At 47.4% G+C, this 21,850-nt stretch overlaps 1 protein-coding gene across 1 annotated transcript; it reads left to right on the plus strand.

Annotated features, from left to right (window-relative positions):
• The first annotated feature begins 1,503 nt into the window (after nucleotides 1–1,503).
• LOC115397218 (D(2) dopamine receptor A-like) lies at nucleotides 1,504–19,948 on the plus strand. The gene is made up of 7 exons (XM_030103436.1): nucleotides 1,504–1,900; nucleotides 2,916–3,025; nucleotides 5,113–5,249; nucleotides 8,418–8,635; nucleotides 11,372–11,455; nucleotides 11,614–11,977; nucleotides 19,701–19,948. The coding sequence occupies exons 1-7, from the start codon at nucleotides 1,526–1,528 to the stop codon at nucleotides 19,895–19,897; spliced, it is 1,485 nt and encodes a 494-aa protein (XP_029959296.1). The 5' UTR covers nucleotides 1,504–1,525; the 3' UTR covers nucleotides 19,898–19,948.
• The last annotated feature ends 1,902 nt before the right edge of the window (nucleotides 19,949–21,850 follow it).

The raw sequence follows: 21,850 nt of genomic DNA on the forward strand, positions 1-21,850 counted from the left end.
GACACTGATCAAATATTGGCAAACGGAGTTCAGTCTGAAACACATCAGCAGCGATGACGCATCGCAGTGTTGTATTCAGCTCATGCTACAACAAACCAATAATACATGACAACATTTTTGAATTTAAAATGTATACATACTTTTTTTATTATTTTATTTTGAAATATCAGTTATGCAAATTTAGATTTTTACTGTATAGATAACCATCATCATCATGTCTTGCCAATATTCTGAGAACTGAGCAGATCCTGTAGTCCTGTTTCTCAGTACAAAACTGCACCGAGGGAAAAACCCGAACTGAATCATCAGAACATCTCACTTCATGCAGGGAGCATCAAAATAAACGAGATGGAACAAATGCACATTCGTGCCAAATCAATGAAATATGATCAATAAAGAGATCATGAAATAACAGTCCACTTCTCGGTCCCCATTTCACTCGTAAGGGACGTGTTAGAAGGTATATGTTTACAGAAAAAAATCAAACCGAGGGAGTCCTCCGGGTTTTCACAGAACAGAAACCTTATTGTCTGGTAAAAATGGGCCTGTGAAGCCTCACTGGATATGCTATGGGCTCCATTTAGTAAGATGCCCAAACTTTAAAATCCACATTTTTTTATGTGGGAGGATCTGTTTTGAACCATTTTGTTAATACACATTTTAATGAAGATGTGAGTAGCTCTCCCCTTCAGGCCTGTGAATCTTTCAGTGATCACCGAGGCTTTGCTGTCAAAATAAGATCTTGCACATATAAAAGGTGAATCTTCCTGTTTTTGGCTCACTGTAAGGTTTTAATAACTCAGACTGAAGAGCGGCTCAGCAGCCATTTGTGGAGGAAATCTGGTGAAAGCTGCTGTTGTGAAGGAGCTGGTTCTGATCAGTCACCTGCTGTGCTTCAGTACATGTTTTGCATTATATTGGATCATAGTTAAAAAAAACGTTCTCTGTACGTGTTCACAGTGTTTTCATTTCTTTAACTACAGTCACACTTGACCAGCTACACTGATTTTATTTGTGCAAAATCAGTGATTCTAGCAGTTATTTTCTCCTCCTTGAATGGATTCTTGTGTAAAGTTTGATCTTTGAAGCACCAGAGGCTCCAGAGAGAACCTGGAGAGATGTGCAGAGCATCTTTCAGCTGTGTTACAGTGGGTGTAAAGCCATGTGATCTTGACTGTGTACCTGTGCATGTGTGCGTGCGTGCGTGCGTGTGTGTGTGTGTGTGTGTGTGTGTGTGTGTGTACACGTGTGTGTACAGGCAGCGTGCACTGGTGTTTGTCTCGGTGTTCTGTGTTTGGATTCCTGCTGAAGTGTTTCTCTGAGGGGAAACACACTTTCAGTCCTGTGCCACAATAACCCGATTTTTATTTTGTTGCCTTGAATAAAGAAGCCAGTCTTTCTTGGCTGTATTGTGAAAAGCTGAATTGAGCACACAGCGCGTCAAGAGGGGTAATTATTTTCATTTCTTGCTTTTCTTCTCTTTGTCATCAATTCTCAGCCGGGCCATGTTTACTGGAGCAAGATCATGACTTCGCTCAACAAGTCAGATGAGGCTTCCTCCTCTACCTCTTCCTCCTCCTCCTCCTCCTCCCTTGAGCAGAACTTCTCCATTATTGCCTCCCACGACCCCCCCTACACCGAGTCCTTTCCCACTCCCACCTCCCTGCTGACGTCCTCCAACTGCACCAGCTCGCCGTCGGCCGCGTCGCCTCCCTACAACTTCTACGCGGTGCTGCTGGTGCTCCTCATCTTCTGCGTGGTGTTCGGTAACGTGCTGGTGTGTGTGGCGGTGTCGCGGGAGCGCGCCCTGCAGACCACCACCAACTACCTCATCGTCTCCCTCGCCGTGTCCGACCTGCTGCTGGCCACCCTGGTCATGCCCTGGGGCGTCTACCTGGAGGTGTGTGTGTGTGTATGTGTGTGTGCACTTGGTGTTTTAAAGAAGAAATATAAAATGAGCCCATCACATTATTTACTCAGTCACAGAAACCACTTTCTGATTTTCAGAGTCATAAACAGTAGTTTGTTAGTTGTTACTCTCTTTTATTTTTTCGTAAAACTTTCTAAGAAGAGCCAATAATTTGAAATAATTAATTTTCTTTGATTTTGTCAGTAAGCAGTGAATCGATTAAAGGAATTTCAAACCTGAAGGTTAAAGAAAAAGGGAGTTAATCCTTCTCAACAGTCCATATCAAGTCTTCCAGTTACATTATGTTTTAGACACAATCAGCTGACAAAGCTCAACTTTAATGAAGTATAGGAGTGTTCTCTGTCTGAAAAATGAAACGGAGAACATCTGGGAAATTTCAGTCTGATGCTCTCTCGCCTTACAGCGAGAAGGCCGTTGGTTCAAATACTGGCCAGACGTTTCTGTGTCAAGTTTGCATGTTCTCCTGGCAAATTGGCCCTTGGTGTGAAGGTGAGTGGGTGGCTGTCCGTCTCTGTGATGGACCGGGGATCTGTCCACAGTGCACCAGGCCTTCACTGGATCAGCTCCACCGACACTGAAGGGGATTTAAGTTGCATCGAAGATGAAAAAAAAAACATGGTCTTGGTTTCAGGATGTCAAAACTAAAAAGAGCCAAATCTCATTTCTTATCCTTCTGAACATTCTTGCAGCCATGAAGTTATTGTTGTTGCTGTTTTTTCTTATTTTTAACTTGTTTTTTCTTCTTCATTCTCTTTTTTTTTTTTTTTTTTTTTTTTATTGGTGTTCTTGTTTTTTTCTTTTTTTCATCCTCTTTGTGTACTTCTAGTTTTTTCTTTTTCTCTTTCTTGATGTTCTGGTTGTTCTCTTTTTGGGAGATTATTATTATTATGTTATTCATCCTATTGATTTTTGCCGTCGTTGTTCTTGGTGTTCTTTATTCTTGGTATGTCGGAGTGTGACTCCAGTTTGTGTTTTGTGCTTGAAGGTGGTGGGAGAGTGGCGCTTCAGCCTCATCCACTGCGACATCCTGCTCACCCTCGACGTCATGATGTGCACCGCCAGCATCCTCAACCTCTGCGCCATCAGCATCGACAGGTGGATTCCTGATCATTCGATCTCCTCTTCCACTTTGCACAAAAACATTTTATATTTATTATCTATTGATGCTTTAACACAGCCGCTACTCCTCCAGTGTTATTATCCTTCTCAATTACTTTGAATGTGGCGTTTCTTTCCAGCAAGGCTTTTTAGCAAAGCGCAAACAACCCAGATTGCAGTAAATCAATATGCTATTTCGTTTTGAGGCACCTCACCTTGAAGTCTGGCTTGCCAAAGAGCATGAAGATCCACAGAGTTCCCACAGAGACTTGAAAGCATCATGTATTGTGCAGCGGTTAATGGCAGGTTGTCATTTACATTGTCCTCTATCATTTTTGTTTGAGTTTTTCTTTATGCGGGGGATGAGGGGATCGCGTTAGATGATTTGATGTTGCACCTGCTGCCCTCCATCATGGGGGTGACCAGAGGCCCGGTGGCACGCCGTCTGCAGCTGCTGCTCTCAATCCTCCGACAACGTGACACATCGAGGCAGAGCCGGTTCAGGCTCCTGTGATTCGGTGCAATAAGTGAAGATAAAGTCTTAATTGCCTTGTTGAAGCACGGCGATAAAAAATAATCTGAGAAGTAAAAGGCTGTCAGCGCTTAATACCTTGGCAATTTGCAATGAAACGGTGACTACCAGGTTAAAGCGGTGCATTTAAGTGCTTTAATTTCAGGGAGGTTACGTCTGCATCAGATGAGCAGTCTGAGAAACGTGGCTCCTTTTTTATGCACTATCCTAATGGAGAGCATTTGGATAAGATAGCACACACCCAAATAAAATTATTCCATTAAGGGGAATAATTTATTGCTTTGGGTTTGTTTATACCCATAAAAACAAGACAGATTTACTGTCTGTTCTTGGGGAAATTGTTTTAAAGAAAATCTCATAAATCGAATTCATCTTGTTTCAGTCGAATAATGTTGGATTGGAAAATACACTTTGCCTGCTAAGAGATGCTTTACAGTTTCTTTCATCAATCAATAGAGACAAAAAGAACATTTGGGCAAACTTCTACTAACTTCCTGTGAGCTTCTAAAAGTTCCCTGTACGACTTTATTTCAAATGTATGTTTGTTTTCACTGTTGTCCAATCTAATATTTTCTTGTGAGACAGTGTTTTCATTTCCTTTGTACAGAAAAGGTAAAACAGAACAACTTTTTCTTTTACCTTCTTGAGTTCATTTGTGGTTTCAAGTCTTAATTCCCGCAAAAAGGACATTCTATTCATGCCAAATTCACTGTAGTTCATTCAACTACATCTTCTTTTTTGGCAGGGTTCAGACTGGTAAAGCAATGGCATGATCACTTTATAAGTAGAAAAACTTTAAAGTTCTTTTAACACAAAAAAATAGCAGTGCATTATGAAATATTCTAATGTGACACTCTCACTGTTTTTTTTTAAAGAAACTGCATCTTCTTGTCTTTCTTGGCACAGTGATGTTCTTAAGGTGAACATAAGTAAATTGCTGTTGCTTCTGAGGCTTCACAGTGTCTGCAGCCTTCAGTCTGCATATTGTCACAAACTCTTCCTCCAGTATAGATTTCAGTTTGATGTAGTTTTTCAAGCAGCAACTCGCTTCTCACTTCTTGTTCTGTGTGTTGTGTGTTGACTGCTGATCCGAGCAAAAACAGAGCAACTTCCAGTTGGTTAGTTCCAACAGTTACTTCATGATTGCAGTTATGGCTCTTCTGGTCATTGTTAGATATATAAATAACTTACTCTATATCTGTGCATTTGGTCCTTTAAATCAAAATAAATTCGTTCTTTTGCCGTCACACTGTAATTAAAGTGTGTGATATTGTGACCATCTGTGACCGTCTGCCTGCAGCCAAAATCGAAACAGCTCATTCAAAACAGATGACTGTCAGTGGCACTTATTTGTGTCTTTGAGGCTGTGAAATGACCAGAGACAGATTTTGTCTTGGAAGTTTAGTCTGTAAAACAACTGTATACATGAGTACGAACAATTGAGGATACATTAGTTTGTTTTTGGTTTTTTTTTTCTCAATATTTGAGTAAATGCAGGCACCGTGTGTCTGTGAGAGGCATGCTAATGCGTCGCCTGTTTGTGTGGTTCCAGATACACAGCGGTGGCCATGCCGCTGCTCTATAACACCAGATACAGCTCCCGGAGGAGGGTGGCGGTCATGATCGCGGTGGTGTGGTTCCTCTCTTTCGCCATCTCCTGCCCTTTGCTGTTCGGCCTGAACAATACGGGTAACGTCACCATCTGATACTTCCTTTCCAGTTACTCCTCGAGGTGCTGTTCCCTCCATCTTGGCTCCACACGTCCCAGAGTGCAGCACACTGAAATTCAGTCATGCATCCTGAGAAAATATTGTGTGTGTGTGTGTGTGTGTGTGTGTGTGTGTGTGTGTAGAAGGCTGTGTGAGTGCTCCTCAGAGCTGTGCAGTGCTTAAAGCTGGTCACGAACAGCCTGTGAGTGCAGTTAATTTAAAGAAATATATTATGAATGAAAGAAGGCTCCGCAATTTAAACTCCCGCAGAGCACTTTGCAGCTTCTCCATGGTAGAAAGTTTAATTTTTCCTTGCTTCATTGCATCAAATATTTACCACTGCAATAATTGGTGTCCATCTCAAATGTCCGTGTTTGAAAGTTTATAACTGAGATCAGCACTACAGCACTATCTAAAAGTATTCTTTGCTTTGCAAATCTCCTATTTGAAGAACATTACTTCGGGTTACGTTTATCTTTGTTAATTGTAGGATAGTGATGAAAGAAAAAGCTACAGTGAAGTAATATTTTAAAAACAGAAGAATGCCAAAAACCAAACCAAACCATTCAGTTCCCCTCACTGCAACAGAAATCTTCTGTGTTCTGGAAGAATTAAACGTAGATATATATTTAAAAGAAAGAAATAGATTAAAACAATACACAGGAGAATAGGCACACATTTTTGCTGAATCTCATCCAGTTAAACCAGATTACTCATGTCTCTCACACTCGGCATCAGAAATAATCCTGATGCACCACCGCAAAGTTTCAAAGAAAAGAAACATAAAGTTTATCTGTCTGGGGTTGTCAGGTAATGTGATACAAAACAGGAAGCCTAAACAGCAATTACTGTCCAAGTTTGAGGGTTTCTTTTCATGCAGACAAACACAGAAAGCAATTCATAGTAGAAAGCAGACAAAATATATACATATATCTTCTAACGTCTTCAGGGAAGGTACAACTCCTCTGATATTTTTCTTTTCATGCATCAGTACTTGTGTCACAGATCCTTAACCCAAACTTAGCATTTCACTGTCACTTCCATAATAACAGTCTTCACATCCTAATTTTCACATAATTGCCACCTATCAAAAGGCGTGACTTAAAGATCTTTGCAGTTTTTGTTTTCAGTTGACCTGTCAAACTGCCCCTTCAAGCATCTTGAGTTGAAAGACTAGCTCCGCTGTTGCTCAAGTGTTTTGGACAGCATCTTACTTTTTGGGTGTGTTCTAATTTGAACACGTCTTTAAAGCAACACTAAGGAACTTTCAGTTTCCGTTGATTTTGGCGGCGCCAGTGGACAAAAGCGGTAGTGTTTTGCCTAAAGGACTACAGTTCCCATGAGGACTAGTGCGTGACGTCGTAAAATGCTGCTCCCGGTGGCGTGCTGTCAGACTGAACTCGCCTACATTTGTTTCCAGTGGCTGTGTGAAGGACGGATAGCGACGAGGTAATGAATGTAATGGTGGCTAAACAATATTATATCATAATGTGACGCATGCCGTGTGCTGGGTTCCTACCACCCTCCTCACAGTTTCTTAGTCCAAGTGAAAGCAATACTGACGCCCTCAGCCCGTGACAGAGGGGTCATTCAACTAGTTGTAATTCGATGTGTCATCACAAAAGATATTAAAATGTTTTATTAAGGTTGAAAAGTTCCTTAGTGTCGCTTTAATGGATCACACACACATTCTCACCCCAAAGCCCACACTCGTGAGTTTCCTGCTGAGAGGGAAGAGCAGAAACTTGAGCTCTGCTAACTTTTTATTTTCACACAGTAAAAATAAAACATGCTTTTCATCTTTGGATGCAGGACGTTAATCCTTCATTTTTCCTCTGAGCTGCCTCCCTGTTTTTGAGAGTCTCTGGTTTCAGCTTTAAAGGCTGCTGCTGGATCCATAATCTATTCCATACCAGTACAAGTTATGGACACCACGTCTTCAAGTGGAAATATCAAGTTCATGTCCTTCATGGACTGCTCAGTTTTTGGGGGGGTTTTTCTAACTTGAAGGATTTTTATGCTTTAGTGTCCTCTGAGATGTAAATTAGAAACGCTGCAGTAGTCTTGTCCATCTGTCTCTGGGTCTTATTATTGTTTGATGAAATAAACAAATCACACTCAACAAAAATTTAAACGCAACACTTTTGTTTTTGCTCCCATTTTTCATGAGATGGACTTAAAGATCTAAAATTCATTGCAGATACACAATATTACCATTTCTTTCGAACATTGTTTACAGATCTGTCTAAATGTGTGATAGTGAGCGCTTCTGCTTTGCTGAGATAATCCATCCCACCTCACAGATATGCTACATCAAGATGCTCATCAGACACCATGATTAGTGCACAGGTGTGCCTTAGACTGTCCACAATAAAAGGCCACCCTGAAATGTGCAGTTTTTTTTGTTCTTTTTTTTTTTTTTTTGCTTTATTGGGGGTCTAGGGACTCAGAACCAGTCAGTATCTGGTGTGACCACCATTTGCCTCATGCAGTGAAAGGCATCTTCTTCGCATAGAGTTTATCAGATTGTCAATTGTGGCCTGTGGAATTTTTATATTTTTGTTGATTGTACATCCACGCGGTCAACAGATACTTGATGAAATTGTTACTGAACTATTCATGAGCAACGAACTTGCGGAGCGTTGAGTATCGTTTTCTTATGTTCTCCTATCAAGTGAGTTTGGACTGATTCCCTGTAGAGAAGTGAACTCAGGTATTATAGTTTCTTCAGTGTCTCCAAAAAGCAGCAGACAACAATGTGAAACCTGATGTCAAACATAACCATCTGGTGATAAAGTTGATTTCAACCTTCAGTTCATATTACCAGTTTGGAAATAAATGACTGAGTGACATAGTTTCTGCATTTCAAATAAACACGATTCATTGACAAATGCTTATCAAGAGAAAGTACTGGCAGAACAGTTTGTTTTGTTGGGAATTGTTTACTTCAGCTCAGCTGCTGAATGAACATTTGTTCATTGGTTCAGCTATAACATATGCTCAAGACCATGAAAGTCAAAATAACACCTTAATTTATATTTCATCTATTTTATTGCTAAAACTGTAGTTCCTAATCTTGTTTTCACTGTAATTAAGCTGCCATATTGTATATTATATGAAATCTGACCTTCTGCTTCCCCTGTTTCAGCCAGCCGTGAAGGCACTACGTGCAGCTTTGCAGACCCCGCCTTCGTGGTGTACTCGTCTGTGGCCTCCTTCTACGTTCCCTTCATAGTGACCTTGCTGGTGTATGCACAGATCTGCGTGGTGCTCCGCAAGCGAGGCAGACGCACGGCTCCGCCGCGCCAACACGATCTGCTCACGCAGAGCGGGGCCGAGGCAGGAGATGCCCACCGACACCGGAAGGTAGACTTACCACTGCACCACTGAACCTCGATTTTAGTCCATCCATCCATTTTCTACCGCTTATCCGGGACCGGGTCGCGGGGACAGCAGTCTAAGCAGGGATGCCCAGACTTCCCTGTCCCCAGACTTTTCGTCCAGCTCTTCTGGGAGGATCCCAAGGCCTTCCCAGGCCAGCTGAGAGACATTTTCTCTCCAGCGTGTCCTAGGTTTTTGCTGGGGCCTCCTCCCGGTGGGATAGGCCCAGAACACCTCCCCAGGGAAGCGTCCAGGAGGCATCCTAAACAGGTGTCCGACATGCACTGGGACCAAGTCCGACTTACTCCCAGCAATGCAGACCAGGCTCCTGCTTCGGTTATACAGAGACCAGACGGCCCTTAACAATGAGCCCTGGACCCCTTACTCCCAAAGCACCCCCCACAAGATATCACAAGGGACCCTGTCGAACGCCCTCTCCAAATCCACAAAATACATGCGGACTTGTTGAGCGAACTCCCATGAGCCCTCGAGCACCCTATGCAGGGTATAGAGCTGGTCCAGTGTTCCACGACCAGGACGAACACCGCATTGTTCCTCCTGAATCCGAGGTGCGACTCATGAAATCTTCCTCTCCAGTACCCTGGAATAGACTTTCCCGGAGAGGCTGAGGACTTTGCCCCCCTATAGTTGGAGCACACCTGCCGGTCCCCCTTTTTGAAAAGGGGAACCACCACCTTGGTCTGCCAATCCAGAGGCACTGTCCCCAACCACCTAGCAATCGTACAGCGACGTGTCAACCAATGACAGTCCCTGCATATCCAGAGACTTAAGGTACTCAGGGCAAATCTCATCCACCCCCAGAGCCTTGCCACCAAGGAGCTTACCAACCACCTTAGTGACTTCAGCTTTGGTGAAAGGTGATTCCACTTCTGGGACCTTAGCCTCTGCTTCCTCCATGGAAGACATGGCAGCAGGATTGAGGAGGTCCTCAAAGTATTCCTTCCACTGCCCTATAATATCCCCAGTTGATGTCAACAGCTCCCCACCTCCACTATAACCGGTGTTGGTGGAAACCTGCTTTCCCCTCCTGAGCCACTGGATGTTTTTTTTTTTTTTCCAGAATTTCTTCAAGGCTGACTGGTAGGCCTCCTACATGGCCTTCCCAAACTCTTCCCAGACCCGAGTTTTTGCCTCCACAATCACTCAGGCTGTAGTTGACTTGGCCTGCCAGTACCTGTCGGCTGCTTCGGGAGTCCCACAAGCCAACAAGACTTGATAGGACTCCTTCTTCAGCTTGACAGCAGCCCTTATCTCCAATGTCCACCACCAGGTTTGGGGGTTTGTTGCCACGGCAGGCAAAGGAGACCTTACAACCACAGCTCCAAGCAGCAGCTTTGACAATGGAGGTCGAGAACATGGTCCACTCGGACTCGTTGTCCTCAGCCTCCCTCGGGACATGAGCGAAGCTCTCCCGGAGGTGGGAGTTGAAAACCCTGCTGACATAGGGTTTCACCAGACATTCACAGCAGATCTTCTCAACACGTTTGGGTCTGCCAAGTCTGTCTGGTTTCCTCCTCCGCCAGCAAATCCAACTCACCACTAGGTGGTGATCGGTCCACAGCTCTGCTCCTCTCTTCACCCGAGTGTCCAAGACAGGTGGCCGGAGGTCAGATGACACGGCAACAAAGTCGATCATCGACCTCCGACCTAGGGTGTGCTGGTGCCAAGTGCACTTATGGACACCCCTGTGCCCTGTGCTTGTTGAACAAGGTGTTAGTTTTGGACAAACTGTGACTAGCACAGAAGTACATATAACAGAACAACCACTGGGGTTCAGATCGGAGATGCCGTGCGACCCAGTCACCCCCCTCCAGGTCTCACTGTTGCTGCCCATGTGGGCGTTGAAATCCCCCAGTAGAATAATGGAGTCCCCAGTCGGAGTACTGTCCGGCACCCCTACCCACTGTCCGGCACCCCTCCCAGGGACTCCAAGAAGGCCGGGTACTCAGCACTGCTGTTTGGCAAGTAAGTCGAAACAACAGTGAGGCACCTATCCCCTACCCGAAGGCACAGGAATGCAGCCCTCTCTTTCACTGGGGTGAATTCCCACAAATGGAGCAGGATTACTATTGCAACAACACATCATCAGTAGGGTAAAACTAACCTGTCTCACGACGGTCTAATCCCAGCTCACGTTCCCTATTAGTGGGTGAACAATCCAACGCTTGGTGAATTCTGCTTCACAATGATAGGAAGAGCCGACATCGAAGGATCAAAAAGCGACGTTGCTATGAACGCTTGGCCGCCACAAGCCAGTTGTGAGCCTCATGGCCATAAGCAAACCCACGCCAGCCCACCATCTCTCATCACGGGCAACGCCAGAGAGGAGGAGAGTCTAGCCCTTCTCGAGAAGTTGGGTTTCAGAGCCCAGACTATGTGTGGAGGTAAGCCCGACTTAGCCGGTACCTCCTAACCTCCCTCACAAGCTCAGGCTCCTTCCCCCCCAATGAGGTACCATTCCATGTCCCTCAAGCTAGTCTCTGTGTCTGGGGATCAGGTCACTGGGCACACTGTTGTCGGCTGCCACCCAATCGACACTGCACCCAGCTCCTTCGGTTCCCTCGGTGGTCGGTGAGCCCACCGGAGGCCTCGATTACAGTGTTTTTTCTAACTTCACTTTATTGCAGTTCAGTCTGCGTGTTGTTTTTATCTGGTCTTGATTGTGGACTTTTCTATTGATGGCACTCTGCTTTATTTCAGAATAAGTGTACACAGCCTGAGGATGTAAAACTGTGCACTCTGATCCTGAGACCTGCCACGGCAGCCCCACAGCGCAAGAAAGTGGTGAGCACTTGTCCTTAATTCCCTCCATTTTTAAGCCCTCCTTTGTTTCTCAGCCCAGAGTGATGCTGTTTTATTTCTCCTTAAATTAATGCCCCCGATTCGCCTGTGTCAAGAATCCCCACCTTCACCGCCCTCCTCCCTCCCTCTCTGTGTGTCAGACGCTGGTGAAGGAAGCCGTGGTTCATCCCCTGGAGGTGGAGCCGGGTCAGTTCCTGCCACAGACCCAGCAGAGCCTGGACCCTCCCCCGGCACCTCAAACCTCCTCCCGCTCGGGACGCTCCAGGATCTCCCTGTCCATCTCGGTCGGGCCCGCCCCCGTTCTGCCCTCTACCGTGACGCGATCGGCACTGACGCCCCGTCCCCCCACGCTGGAGGACGGCATGAGGGGCCGCGAGGGATGGAGGGAGCGCGGTGGCGGCGGCAGCGGGAGGGAGAAATGGGGCATCACCAAGGAGAGGGTGAGGGGAAGGCTGTCACAACAGAAGGAGAGGAAGGCGACTCAGATGCTGGCTATTGTTCTTGGTGAGTGGAGACAGGTTCAAACCTGAGAGGCGATGGTATGCGCACGTCCAGTAATCACAGCGCGCACAGAACTTTAGGTTACTTAACGTAACCCCGGTTCTCAGAGTAGCATGAGTGAGATGTCTCACTATGGGATACGCCCCCAGCGTATGCCTCAGAAGCATTTATCTCACTACGCCAATCCTGATTGGCTGGTGATCGCGACGCCCACCGAGGGTGGAGCCACCTACCCTTTAAGTAGCCTGCGTCATCTGCGCAGCGTCACTCAAAATAAGCACCTCTTCTCGCTTCGCCCAGCAAGAAGGGCTGTCTGGTGAGACATCTCACTCATGCTACTCTGAGAACCGGGGTTACGTTAAGTAACCTAAAGTTCTCTTTCATAGCATTCGTTTCGATGTCTCACTATGGGATATGGAAACTCCCGTATTGCCAGACATGCTTATCTCGATTGACCACCAGCTCTCAGGAAAGGCCCTCCCCCCTGCCCTAAGAGAGCCCCGCAGTCAGTACTGCATGAGCCAGGCTCAGAGCAGGGATGTCCAGCTTATAAAAGCGGACGAAGGTGAGTGGTGAAGACCAGCTCGCTGCTGCACAAATCTCCTGAATTGACACCCCTTTACACAGGGCCCAGGATGCAGCCAGGCCACGTGTAGAATGGGCCCGCAGGCCCACAGGGGCCTGAAGACCTTGACACGTGTAGGCCAGGGCGATCGCTCCCACAATCCAGTGGGAGAGTCGCTGCTTCGTGATGGGTCTGCCCCTGCAGGGGCGAGCCCAGGACACAAAGAGCTGGTCACCTTCCCGAAACCCCATTGTCCTGTCCATATAAATCCGCAAGGCACGGACTGGACACAGCATGTGCAGCCGCTGTTCTTCCGGAGAAGAAAATGGCGGTGGAGAAAATGCTGTAAGAACAATAGGAGAGCATGAGCCCACCACCTTTGGCACGAAGGCCAGGTGGGGCTTCAGTGACACCCTGGCATTCCCAGGGGCAAACTGAGTGCACGAGGAGTGCACTGAGAGTGCATGAATGTCACTAACACGCTTGGCAGAGGCCAAAGCTAGAAGCAGCGCTGTCTTCAGAGACAGATGCTTCAAGCTCACCTCCTCCAGTGGTTCAAACGGAGCTCTGGAGAGCCCATTTAAAACCACCGCCAAGTCCCATGGGGGCGCCAGCGGCCTGCAAACAGGAAGCAGCCTGCGTGCCCCTTTCATGAAACGGCAGACCAAAGGATGCTGGCTGACCGTTTTTCCACCAAACTCCACATGGCACGCGGCAATTGCAGCCAGATACACCTTTATTGTGGAGAAGGCTTTACGTTTGTCAATCAAGTCCTGCAAGAATGACAAAATAACACCAACAGTGCACTGAAAGGAGATGTGTCCTTTTTTCTGACACCACTCCTCAAACACCCTCCACTTACAGTCATAAAGAGACCTAGTGGAGGCTGCTCTAGCACTCTGAATAGTGTTAATCACATTCTGAGGGAGTCCAGCAGTATTTAAATTACACCACTCAGGGGCCAGGCCCAAAGAGCCAGGCGCTCCGGATGTGGGTGAAAAACTGCTCCCCCTGCCTGTGACAGCATGTCCCTGCGGAGGGGAAGCTGCCATGGCTGCCCCGACAGAAGCTGATAAACCTCCGCTAGCCAGTGCATGGCCGGCCACTGCGGAGCTATCAGAACCAGCGTGTGGCGATGCTCCCTGACTCTGTCCAGAGTCGGGGGAATCAAAGCCAACGGGGGAAAAGCATATAGGAGGACCGACGGCCAGACGTGCGCGAGCGCGTCCACGCCGAGCGGCGCACCTGGATCGCGTATTGAGAAAAACAGCGGACATTGCGCGTTCTCTCTCGACGCGAACAGATCCACAGTGGCTCTGCCAAAGCGGGCCCACACCTGCTCCACGAGGGCTGGATGTAACATCCATTCCCCGTAGAGCGGCGCACCCCTGGACAACAGGTCCGCCCCCCGGTTCAGAGCCCCCGGGACATGGGTGGCTCTCAGAGACCGGAGGCGGACGCTGCTCCACAGGATCAGTCTGCGTGCCAGCATGTGTAATTGCCGGGAGCGCAGACCTCCGTGACGGTTGATATATGCCACCGTCGTCGTATTGTCCGTTCTCACCAGGACATGATGTCCCCTGAGAAGCGGGAGAAAGCGTCTCAGCGTGAGAAACACCGCCAAGAGCTCGAGGTAGTTTATGTGAGCGTGCTGGAGATCCTCGCTCCAGACGCCCCTCACGTAACGGTCCTCGCATATACCACCCCAGCCCGACATGCTCGCGTCTGTGGTGATCACTTTCCGGGACAGTACGGGGCCCATAGGCACCCCTGTCACCAGACAAGCCGGGTGGAGCCAGCGACGCAGTGCCATTACGCATTGCGCACTGACCGTCACCCTCCGTGCACCATGACGCACGGGATTCAGCCTGAGGGAACGCACCCACAGCTGAAAATCCCTCATGTGCAGACGGCCGAGCCGGACTACAAGGATGGCCGAAGCCATCAGGCCCAGTAGTCGGAGGCATAATCTGAAGGGGACCAGATTGCGCAGGGTGAAACGCGAGAGGCAGGCTCTGAAAACGTTCACCCTCGCCGCTGACAGACGGGCCGTGAAGGACACCGAGTCGAGTGATAACCCCAGGAAGATTATTTTCTGCACTGGAGATAATACACTCTTTTCCGAGTTTATCATAAAACCCAGGTCGATCAGGTGTTTTATGAGGATGTGCGTTTGCGCGATGGCGTCCTCTCTGGACCGTGCCAGGAGGAGCCAATCGTCCAGGTACGTGGCCAGCCTGATGCCCTGTCGCCGCAGCGGGGCAATGGCCGCTTCCGTACAACGCACAAACACCCTTGGGCTCAGAGATAACCCGAAGGGCAGCACTCTGTACTCGTAACAAACACCCTGAAAAGCAAACCTCAGATATTTCCTGTGAGGAGGATATATCGGAATGTGGAAATATGCGTCTTTGAGGTCGACTGACGTGAACCAGTCGTTCCGACGCACCATACGCAGCAGGGATGCGTGTGTAAGCATCCTGAACTGGTATGTTCTGAGGTATTTGTTCAGAGCCCGGAGATCCAGGATTGGGCGAATCCCGGTCCCTCCTCGTTTGGGGACCAGGAAATACCTGGAATAAAAGCCGCTCTGACATTGTCCGGGAGGCACCACGCATATTGCTCTCTTTTCCAATAGCGAGTGAATTTCCTCCTGGAGAACACGAGCTGACTCTCCGCGCGCCTGAGAATGCACTATACCAGAGAAACGAGGGGGAACGGCTGCAAACTGAAGCCTGTAACCCCGCGATATCGTTCTCAGGACCCAGGCTGAGCTGGGGAGCGCGGCCCATCTCTCTGTCCTCAGGCAGAGTGATGTGACAGCGTCTGTCAGACCGCCTGTCACTGGAGACTCCATAAACGGTGTTATGGCGCCCCCTAGTGACAAGATGCGGTTGCAACCGGCGTGCGCCACTGCGCATGCGCCGGGTGTTAGTGCATTGACAGGTCCGGTGTAGCTCCGGGACCGGAGACGGGACGTCACCCGCTCCGGAACCGGGAGCGACACCGAACTGTTTATGTTCTTGTTTGTTAATTGTGACTGCGCCCTCGACCTGCGGTCTGGATGCGGCAGTGGAGCACTTTTTATTAAACAAGAACAGTGAAGTGTGCTTGTGTGACTTCGGGGAGCGCACGCAGTAGCGGGGACTCGTGGGCTCCGGAAATCGAACCAAGCACGCTGAGGAAGAAAGACAGGTGGGGCTGCTGAACGTGCAGCCCCGGCACCGGTCTGAGGAAGGAGACCATCAGGTCGGCTTCTTCTTCTTCCTGGCCTGCGGACCGGCAGACTGCTCGTTCTGTGACGGCAGAGCTGCTGTCGCTGCAGTGGCCTTTCTGGGCCAGCCGGACCTCACCTCCTGTCTGGGTGGACCAGCAGGGGCAGGACGGGCTTTCGGCCGTGTGGGGATTTTAAACTGAGGGAAAGAAGGACGTGCCGTAGCCTGCGCGGCGCTCTGCCGCGGGGCTGGGGCAGGTGGACGCTCGGCTTTGCGCGGGAGGCAGAGCTGGAGAGCTTCATCCTCCCTCTTCTTCGCCTCGCAGCGCTGCTGCATTGAGGCGAGAGCGGAGCCAAAAATGCCGTCTGGTGTGATCGGCATGTCCAACATGTCCTCCTTCTCTCTGTCCGATAGGTTAGACAGGTTGAGCCATCTGGCTCGCTCCTGTAACACCATCGTCCCCAGAGACTTACCCGTGGCCTGGACCGCACAGCGCTGCACGCGGAGGCAGATGTCCGTTATCACGGTAATCTCGTCCCACACCGCTGGGTCAGGTTTGGTCGCCATGTCCTCAAACAGCTCCGCTTGGTAAGCGGAGAGCATGGAGGAGACATTAAGCGCCCTGACAGCCAGTGCTGCTGCCCTGTAAGCCCGCTCAGTCATGGCGGACTGGACGCGGTCCGCTTTGGAGGGCAGCGTGGGATCCCTGGATGAAGCGGCTAGCCGCGGGTGCAAATGTGCAGCGACTAGCGGCTCCATGGGGGGCATACGGAGAATACCGAGCTTCTCCATGCCCTCGCAATCCAGGGAGGAAGCTCCGTGGATGGAGCTTCTGCCGCTGAACGGGTGATCCTTCCATGAGGAGGACAACTCGTCGAGCAGCTCGGGGAAGACGGGGAGCAGCTGCTTAGCTGTCCTCGCAGCCTGAGGGAATTTCTTCCCTTCATAACGGGACCTGGTGGTCTCCGTTATCGCTTCAGGCCAGGGGATGTTCAGCCGGGATGCAGCGCGTTTACACACGGCCTGCATGTCCATGCTGACAGCGGAGGGAGCGGGCGCGCTCCCCTCCTCGTCCCCGAGGACAGCCTCAGCGCCTGGTGTGGCGGGCTGAGCGGCAAGCTGAGCGGAGGGAATGAGGACATCGTCCTCACTCTCCTCCTCGGATATGAGGAGCTCCGAGATTGTCTCGTAGTCATCCTCATAGTCCAACTCCAAAACGTCTTCCGCGAGCGGAGTCGGGGCGGCTAGGTCCAGCTGGGAGCCCCAGCTGCCGCTAGCGCGCGGGCCGACAACCGCATCGTCACCTTCCTTCTCCCCGCTGGTGACAGGTGTGTCACCCGCAGGAATGAAGGGGTCCTGACCGGACGAGCTAGCTTGGCGTGCTAGGCGTCGTCGGAGACTCTTGGCGGTGAAGCGGGCGCAATGCTCGCAGGAGCCTGGGGCCTCGATAGCCTGCCGGGCGTGTTGCAGCCCGAGGCAAAACGAGCAGACCTGGTGTGAGTCGCGGCTCGATATCTTATTGCCGCAGGCGCAGGCCCGGGCCCCGGAGTCTCCATCTCCTCTGGTGTGAGAAGCGTGGGCGTCCATCGTGGTTAGCTGGAAGCTAACCTGAGGCGCCGCGAAATTAGCTGGTGTGCTAATTCAGAAGGACGGAGTTAGCTGGTGTGCTAAACCGCGTCCACCGTCCCGTGGTGTGGTCAGGTAAGGACTCTCCAGGCTATGGTGAAGGCTGGAGGGTCGCGAAGTGTGGCAGCTAGCGCTCGGCGATGGAGCAGAGATAGCTCCGTCTGTGAACAGTTAAGCTAGCTGTCACTGAGGATAGAGATATGCTACACGAAGCGAGAAGAGGTGCTTGAGTGACGCTGCGCAGATGACGCAGGCTACTTAAAGGGTAGGTGGCTCCACCCTCGGTGGGCGTCGCGATCACCAGCCAATCAGGATTGGCGTAGTGAGATAAATGCTTCTGAGGCATACGCTGGGGGCGTATCCCATAGTGAGACATCTCACTCATGCTATGAAAGAGAACTGTCCGCCCACCTACAGTTTCAGAATTAAAATACCGTATATTAAAAGAGATGGGAACATCAAAGGGGCAGTTTGGGGAATGTGGTCATTTGCATTCTGGTGATGTGTTTGATGAGAAAATTGGTTCCACATTCATCACTTTCCATTAAAAGTGAAGCTTCAGTCAAATGACAGTTTAGTCAGCTCTAGTTCTAAGACGAAAAACATTTAACCTTTCAAAATGCCCAGTGCATCTCTAAAATCAGGAATTATCTTCAGATTTACTGACAGACAGATCAATATCGTCCTCTCACTGCAGCTTTAAGCAAGAAAGTGAATTTCTGGGAGGAATGTACCCTAAAAGCCTCTAAACTGCACAAATCAAACTTATTTCACATTTGGGCACATGTCTGAAATGATTTGCATACATAAAATAAAATTGATGCATTTACTATTGCATAAACAGGTAGTTATGTCACATTATCTGTGTCTTGTGTTTAGTTTTGCTGAGTTTTTTTCCCATATTTTTGCTCATTGTTTCCAGTGTCTCCTGCTCTTTCTGTTCCTGTTTGTTTTTGCACACTGTCATCTTGGGACTTTCTGTGATCTTCAGTTCATACTTCTTCCATTCAGTTTCTGTCTGATTTCACACCTGTGTGTTATTTTCCTCATTCTGTCACATGTGGAAGATATATGTCTGTTTTCCCTTTACCCGCATGTCTGCCTCACGCCCCCATCTGAATGCACTGCAAAGAATTAGAAAAGTAACTTATAAAGGACCTTCCAAGATTTCAAGAGACTTTCTGTGTTGAGGTTGGCAGTTCTCTTGAGTGACTTGCAACACCTCCAAACATTTGTTCAACTTTTTGGTTTAGTTTTGATCCAGAAGCTTCTGCACTTTTTTTTTTTTTTTTTTTTTATGAGACCTTGCAGTCTGTTAACATAACCACTGCCTGATCAAATGGAGACCTTGTATTAATATCGTGAAGCATGTCCAAATGTCTCACGACTCGCAGGTTTTGTACAGCAGATTTTGCTCAAACACAGGAATTCTATCTAAGCTATATTTACTGAGAAGTTTGTGTAACATTCTTGAAATATTCATACAGCGTATAAAAGCAGCAGTGTTCAGGTAATTATTTACCCATTCTCCCATTTAGTATTTATCTTTGACTGCGGCGCCACCTGCTTTCTTTCTGAGTTTCTCATTCTGTTTGTCATTTTTTTTTTTTGCATTTTGAATCTTATAATGTTCATCAATTCAATGTCACTTTGTGGTTGTCACCTTACCTTCTGTCTGCATCTCTTTACCTGCAGCCTTCATAAATCATCTTTCTCTCCCTTTCTCGTACCGGACTGCGTGCTGTGCTTTTCACAGAGAAACATCTTGTCTATTTAAGCTGCTGAACTGAGCTCTTTTCATGTTGGAGAATATATGACAATCTCTGTCTGAATGAGGACAGAAATTTTTAAAATGCTTTCTGAGCCAGCTATGCTCCAACTTGTTTTTATTGTTGACACCAAAAGCTAAATTATTTCAGTTTTTTGGATAATTTATGACATCTTGCTCCACTGTGTTGTTTTTCTTGCCAACCTCATTTCCTGCGTGACTCAGTAGATGAAGCACTAACTGCGGTTTATGGAACTCTCTGCCTCTTTATTGTTTGCAGCGGTTTTATGCTGCCTTGCCGATGTGGTGCTTGTTATATTTCATTTATCACATCCACTGCCTCGTGCTGTATTGCGAAAAACACAGACATGCACTGTATCAGTCTTAAACCAACATTCATTATAAGACATTAAGATGTCCGTCACTTTTACACAGCTAATGTCTGGAAAAAGTTGAAACATTTAGTAATTTGAACCACAGTTTTATATTATTACATTATACAATTATATATATTAGTTTATTGAGTCTGTATGTTCTCCCTCTTTGTCAAAGGAGTGTTCATCATCTGCTGGCTGCCCTTCTTCCTGACCCACGTGCTGAAGGCTCACTGCCGGAGCTGCTGCATCTCGCCCTCGCTGTACAGCGCCGTCACCTGGCTGGGGTACCTCAACAGCGCCGTCAACCCCGTCATCTACACCACCTTCAATATCGAGTTCCGCAAAGCCTTCATCAAGATCCTGCACTGTTAGTTCACGGCGATCAGAAGCACCGGCCGGCAGGGAAAGAACAAACAAAACGAGAAATTGGTTCGTCACTGGTCTGATATCTCAGGTGAGAAAAACGCAGAGGTCAACGTGGAGATAAAGAGAGTAGATTAGACTCCTGCTCGGACAAACTGAGGCAAGCTTCTCGGAAAATTAAAGATGAGATGAATGAGAAGGAGAAGCTTGGGCATGACTGAGGAAAGACAGCAAAGACTTCAAAAAGATGGGGGGGGAAAAGAATTGGAGGACAGCTGAACTCCACCTCCAAACAATCTGGAGATATTTATAGACAAGAATACATGCATGGTGTACATATATTCTGTGGAGGGTCTTTGTGAGGACCGAGGACGTCAGGAACGCTTTTTCACTCAAACCTCACACCGAGACTCCCTGAGACGTGGCTGTTTTTCTAATTTACTGGAACACTCTGTGACAGACTGCCGCTGTTGTGCTCTCTTGTACTCCTGACGAACAACATCTTGTTTTCTGTCGGCACACGCTCAACACCTCGGCATGGAAAAGAAGAGTCGATGTGATAGTTCAGCTGAAAAACTTACTCTAATCATCTCCAAAGATAGTTAAATTCACTGTTTGATTTAAAACCTGAAGAAATTACATGAAACAGAATGATTGATTTGTTAATTGAGCACACAGTATTTATTATGTGTTTTCAATGAATGTGGCTCAATGTAATATTTGGTGTTGCAGATGATTTCAGCAGTTATGGATTGAGGACCACACAGAGGATTAATTAAACAAATTTGTTCCATCATCGGTCTGAAAGCGGCTTTATTTTCCCTACCCAGAATGTCTACATACTTTTCTTAGATGAATAAAATTTATAGAAGTTATTAAAATATCAAAAATCTGCAGACAAGGTGCAAATTAAGTACAGACTAATGCTCAGCAAAGAAAAGGAGGGAGGAAACAAAGGATGGTACAGCCTTCATTTATCGGATAATGTGTTTTTCATTCACTCTGTCGGCTGCACAGAGGTGCTAAAATCTTGCCGCTGCTGCACACATTCGAGCAGTCTGGACTTCACCTGCAAAATCCCACTATGGACTTTGCACTCTTCTCATCCCTTGTGTGTGCATGCACACTCATTTTTAACCCATATTTCCTAAAAGACTTGACTATGTGCTCAGAATTCATTTTTATATGGATGAATTTTCCAAAACAATAAAGACATTGCATCTCTCAACACTAGCTGAAAAAGAGTTGATTTAATGAGATTTAGCTGCCTTATACTTTGCATTAATGAACAGCTTTTCATCCCGCTAATTGCATATTATTTGCTTGGCTTTTGATTGACATTTTTGGGGAACAGCTTTCTCTGTTAGAGATAAGGAGAAGATGAAGGGTTCCTTAATGGCGTTGCTGTCGACTTAAGTTGAAAAACTAAAAAGCACATTGCGTCTCTGACTTTAGCTTCAGAAACACTGCTGCAGTGAGTATCCCTCATCCTCCTAGAAAGAATATACAGTACTGTGGAGTTTGCATGATCTTCCTGTGCAGGTGTAAGTTTTTCTTCATGTACTCTGTTTTCCTACGGTCTAAAAACATGTGTTCACTGGTGACTATAAGTGAATGTGGTTGTGTGTCTTCCTGTTTACCCTGTGATTGACTGGCCACCTGTCCAGGGTTTCCTCTCTTTTCCTCCATGCAGAAATATCAATAGATTTTGAATAAATTAAACAAATGGGCCAAATTTGATAAGCTGTTCTTTCACTGGGTTTGTTAATTGAAGTAATTCTTCTTTGACTTTTCCTGATTTGACTGAAATCAGATAATCTTGATGCAGTGTTCATGGTTGTGAACCTCTGTTGGTATTTTGTCTATTTTTTTTTTAATCATTTTTGCAGCATGTTAGCAGAAGTTTGTTTGGCAACTTTCTGGTCATTGTCAATAAGATGTGTCAAATCTGTGACCTTAATT

This window comes from Salarias fasciatus, chromosome 11 (genome assembly GCF_902148845.1).
Source record: "Salarias fasciatus chromosome 11, fSalaFa1.1, whole genome shotgun sequence".
NCBI lineage: Eukaryota > Metazoa > Chordata > Actinopteri > Blenniiformes > Blenniidae > Salarias > Salarias fasciatus.

Bases quoted from the DNA above. Each gene is read 5' to 3' on its own strand.
- LOC115397218 (XM_030103436.1), top strand. From the start codon at position 1,526: ATGACTTCGCTCAACAAGTCAGATGAGGCTTCCTCCTCTACCTCTTCC. The intron at 8,636-11,371 runs GTAGACTTACCA...GCTTTATTTCAG, and splicing joins ATGCCCACCGACACCGGAAG to AATAAGTGTACACAGCCTGA. The intron at 11,456-11,613 runs GTGAGCACTTGT...TCTGTGTGTCAG, and splicing joins CCCCACAGCGCAAGAAAGTG to ACGCTGGTGAAGGAAGCCGT.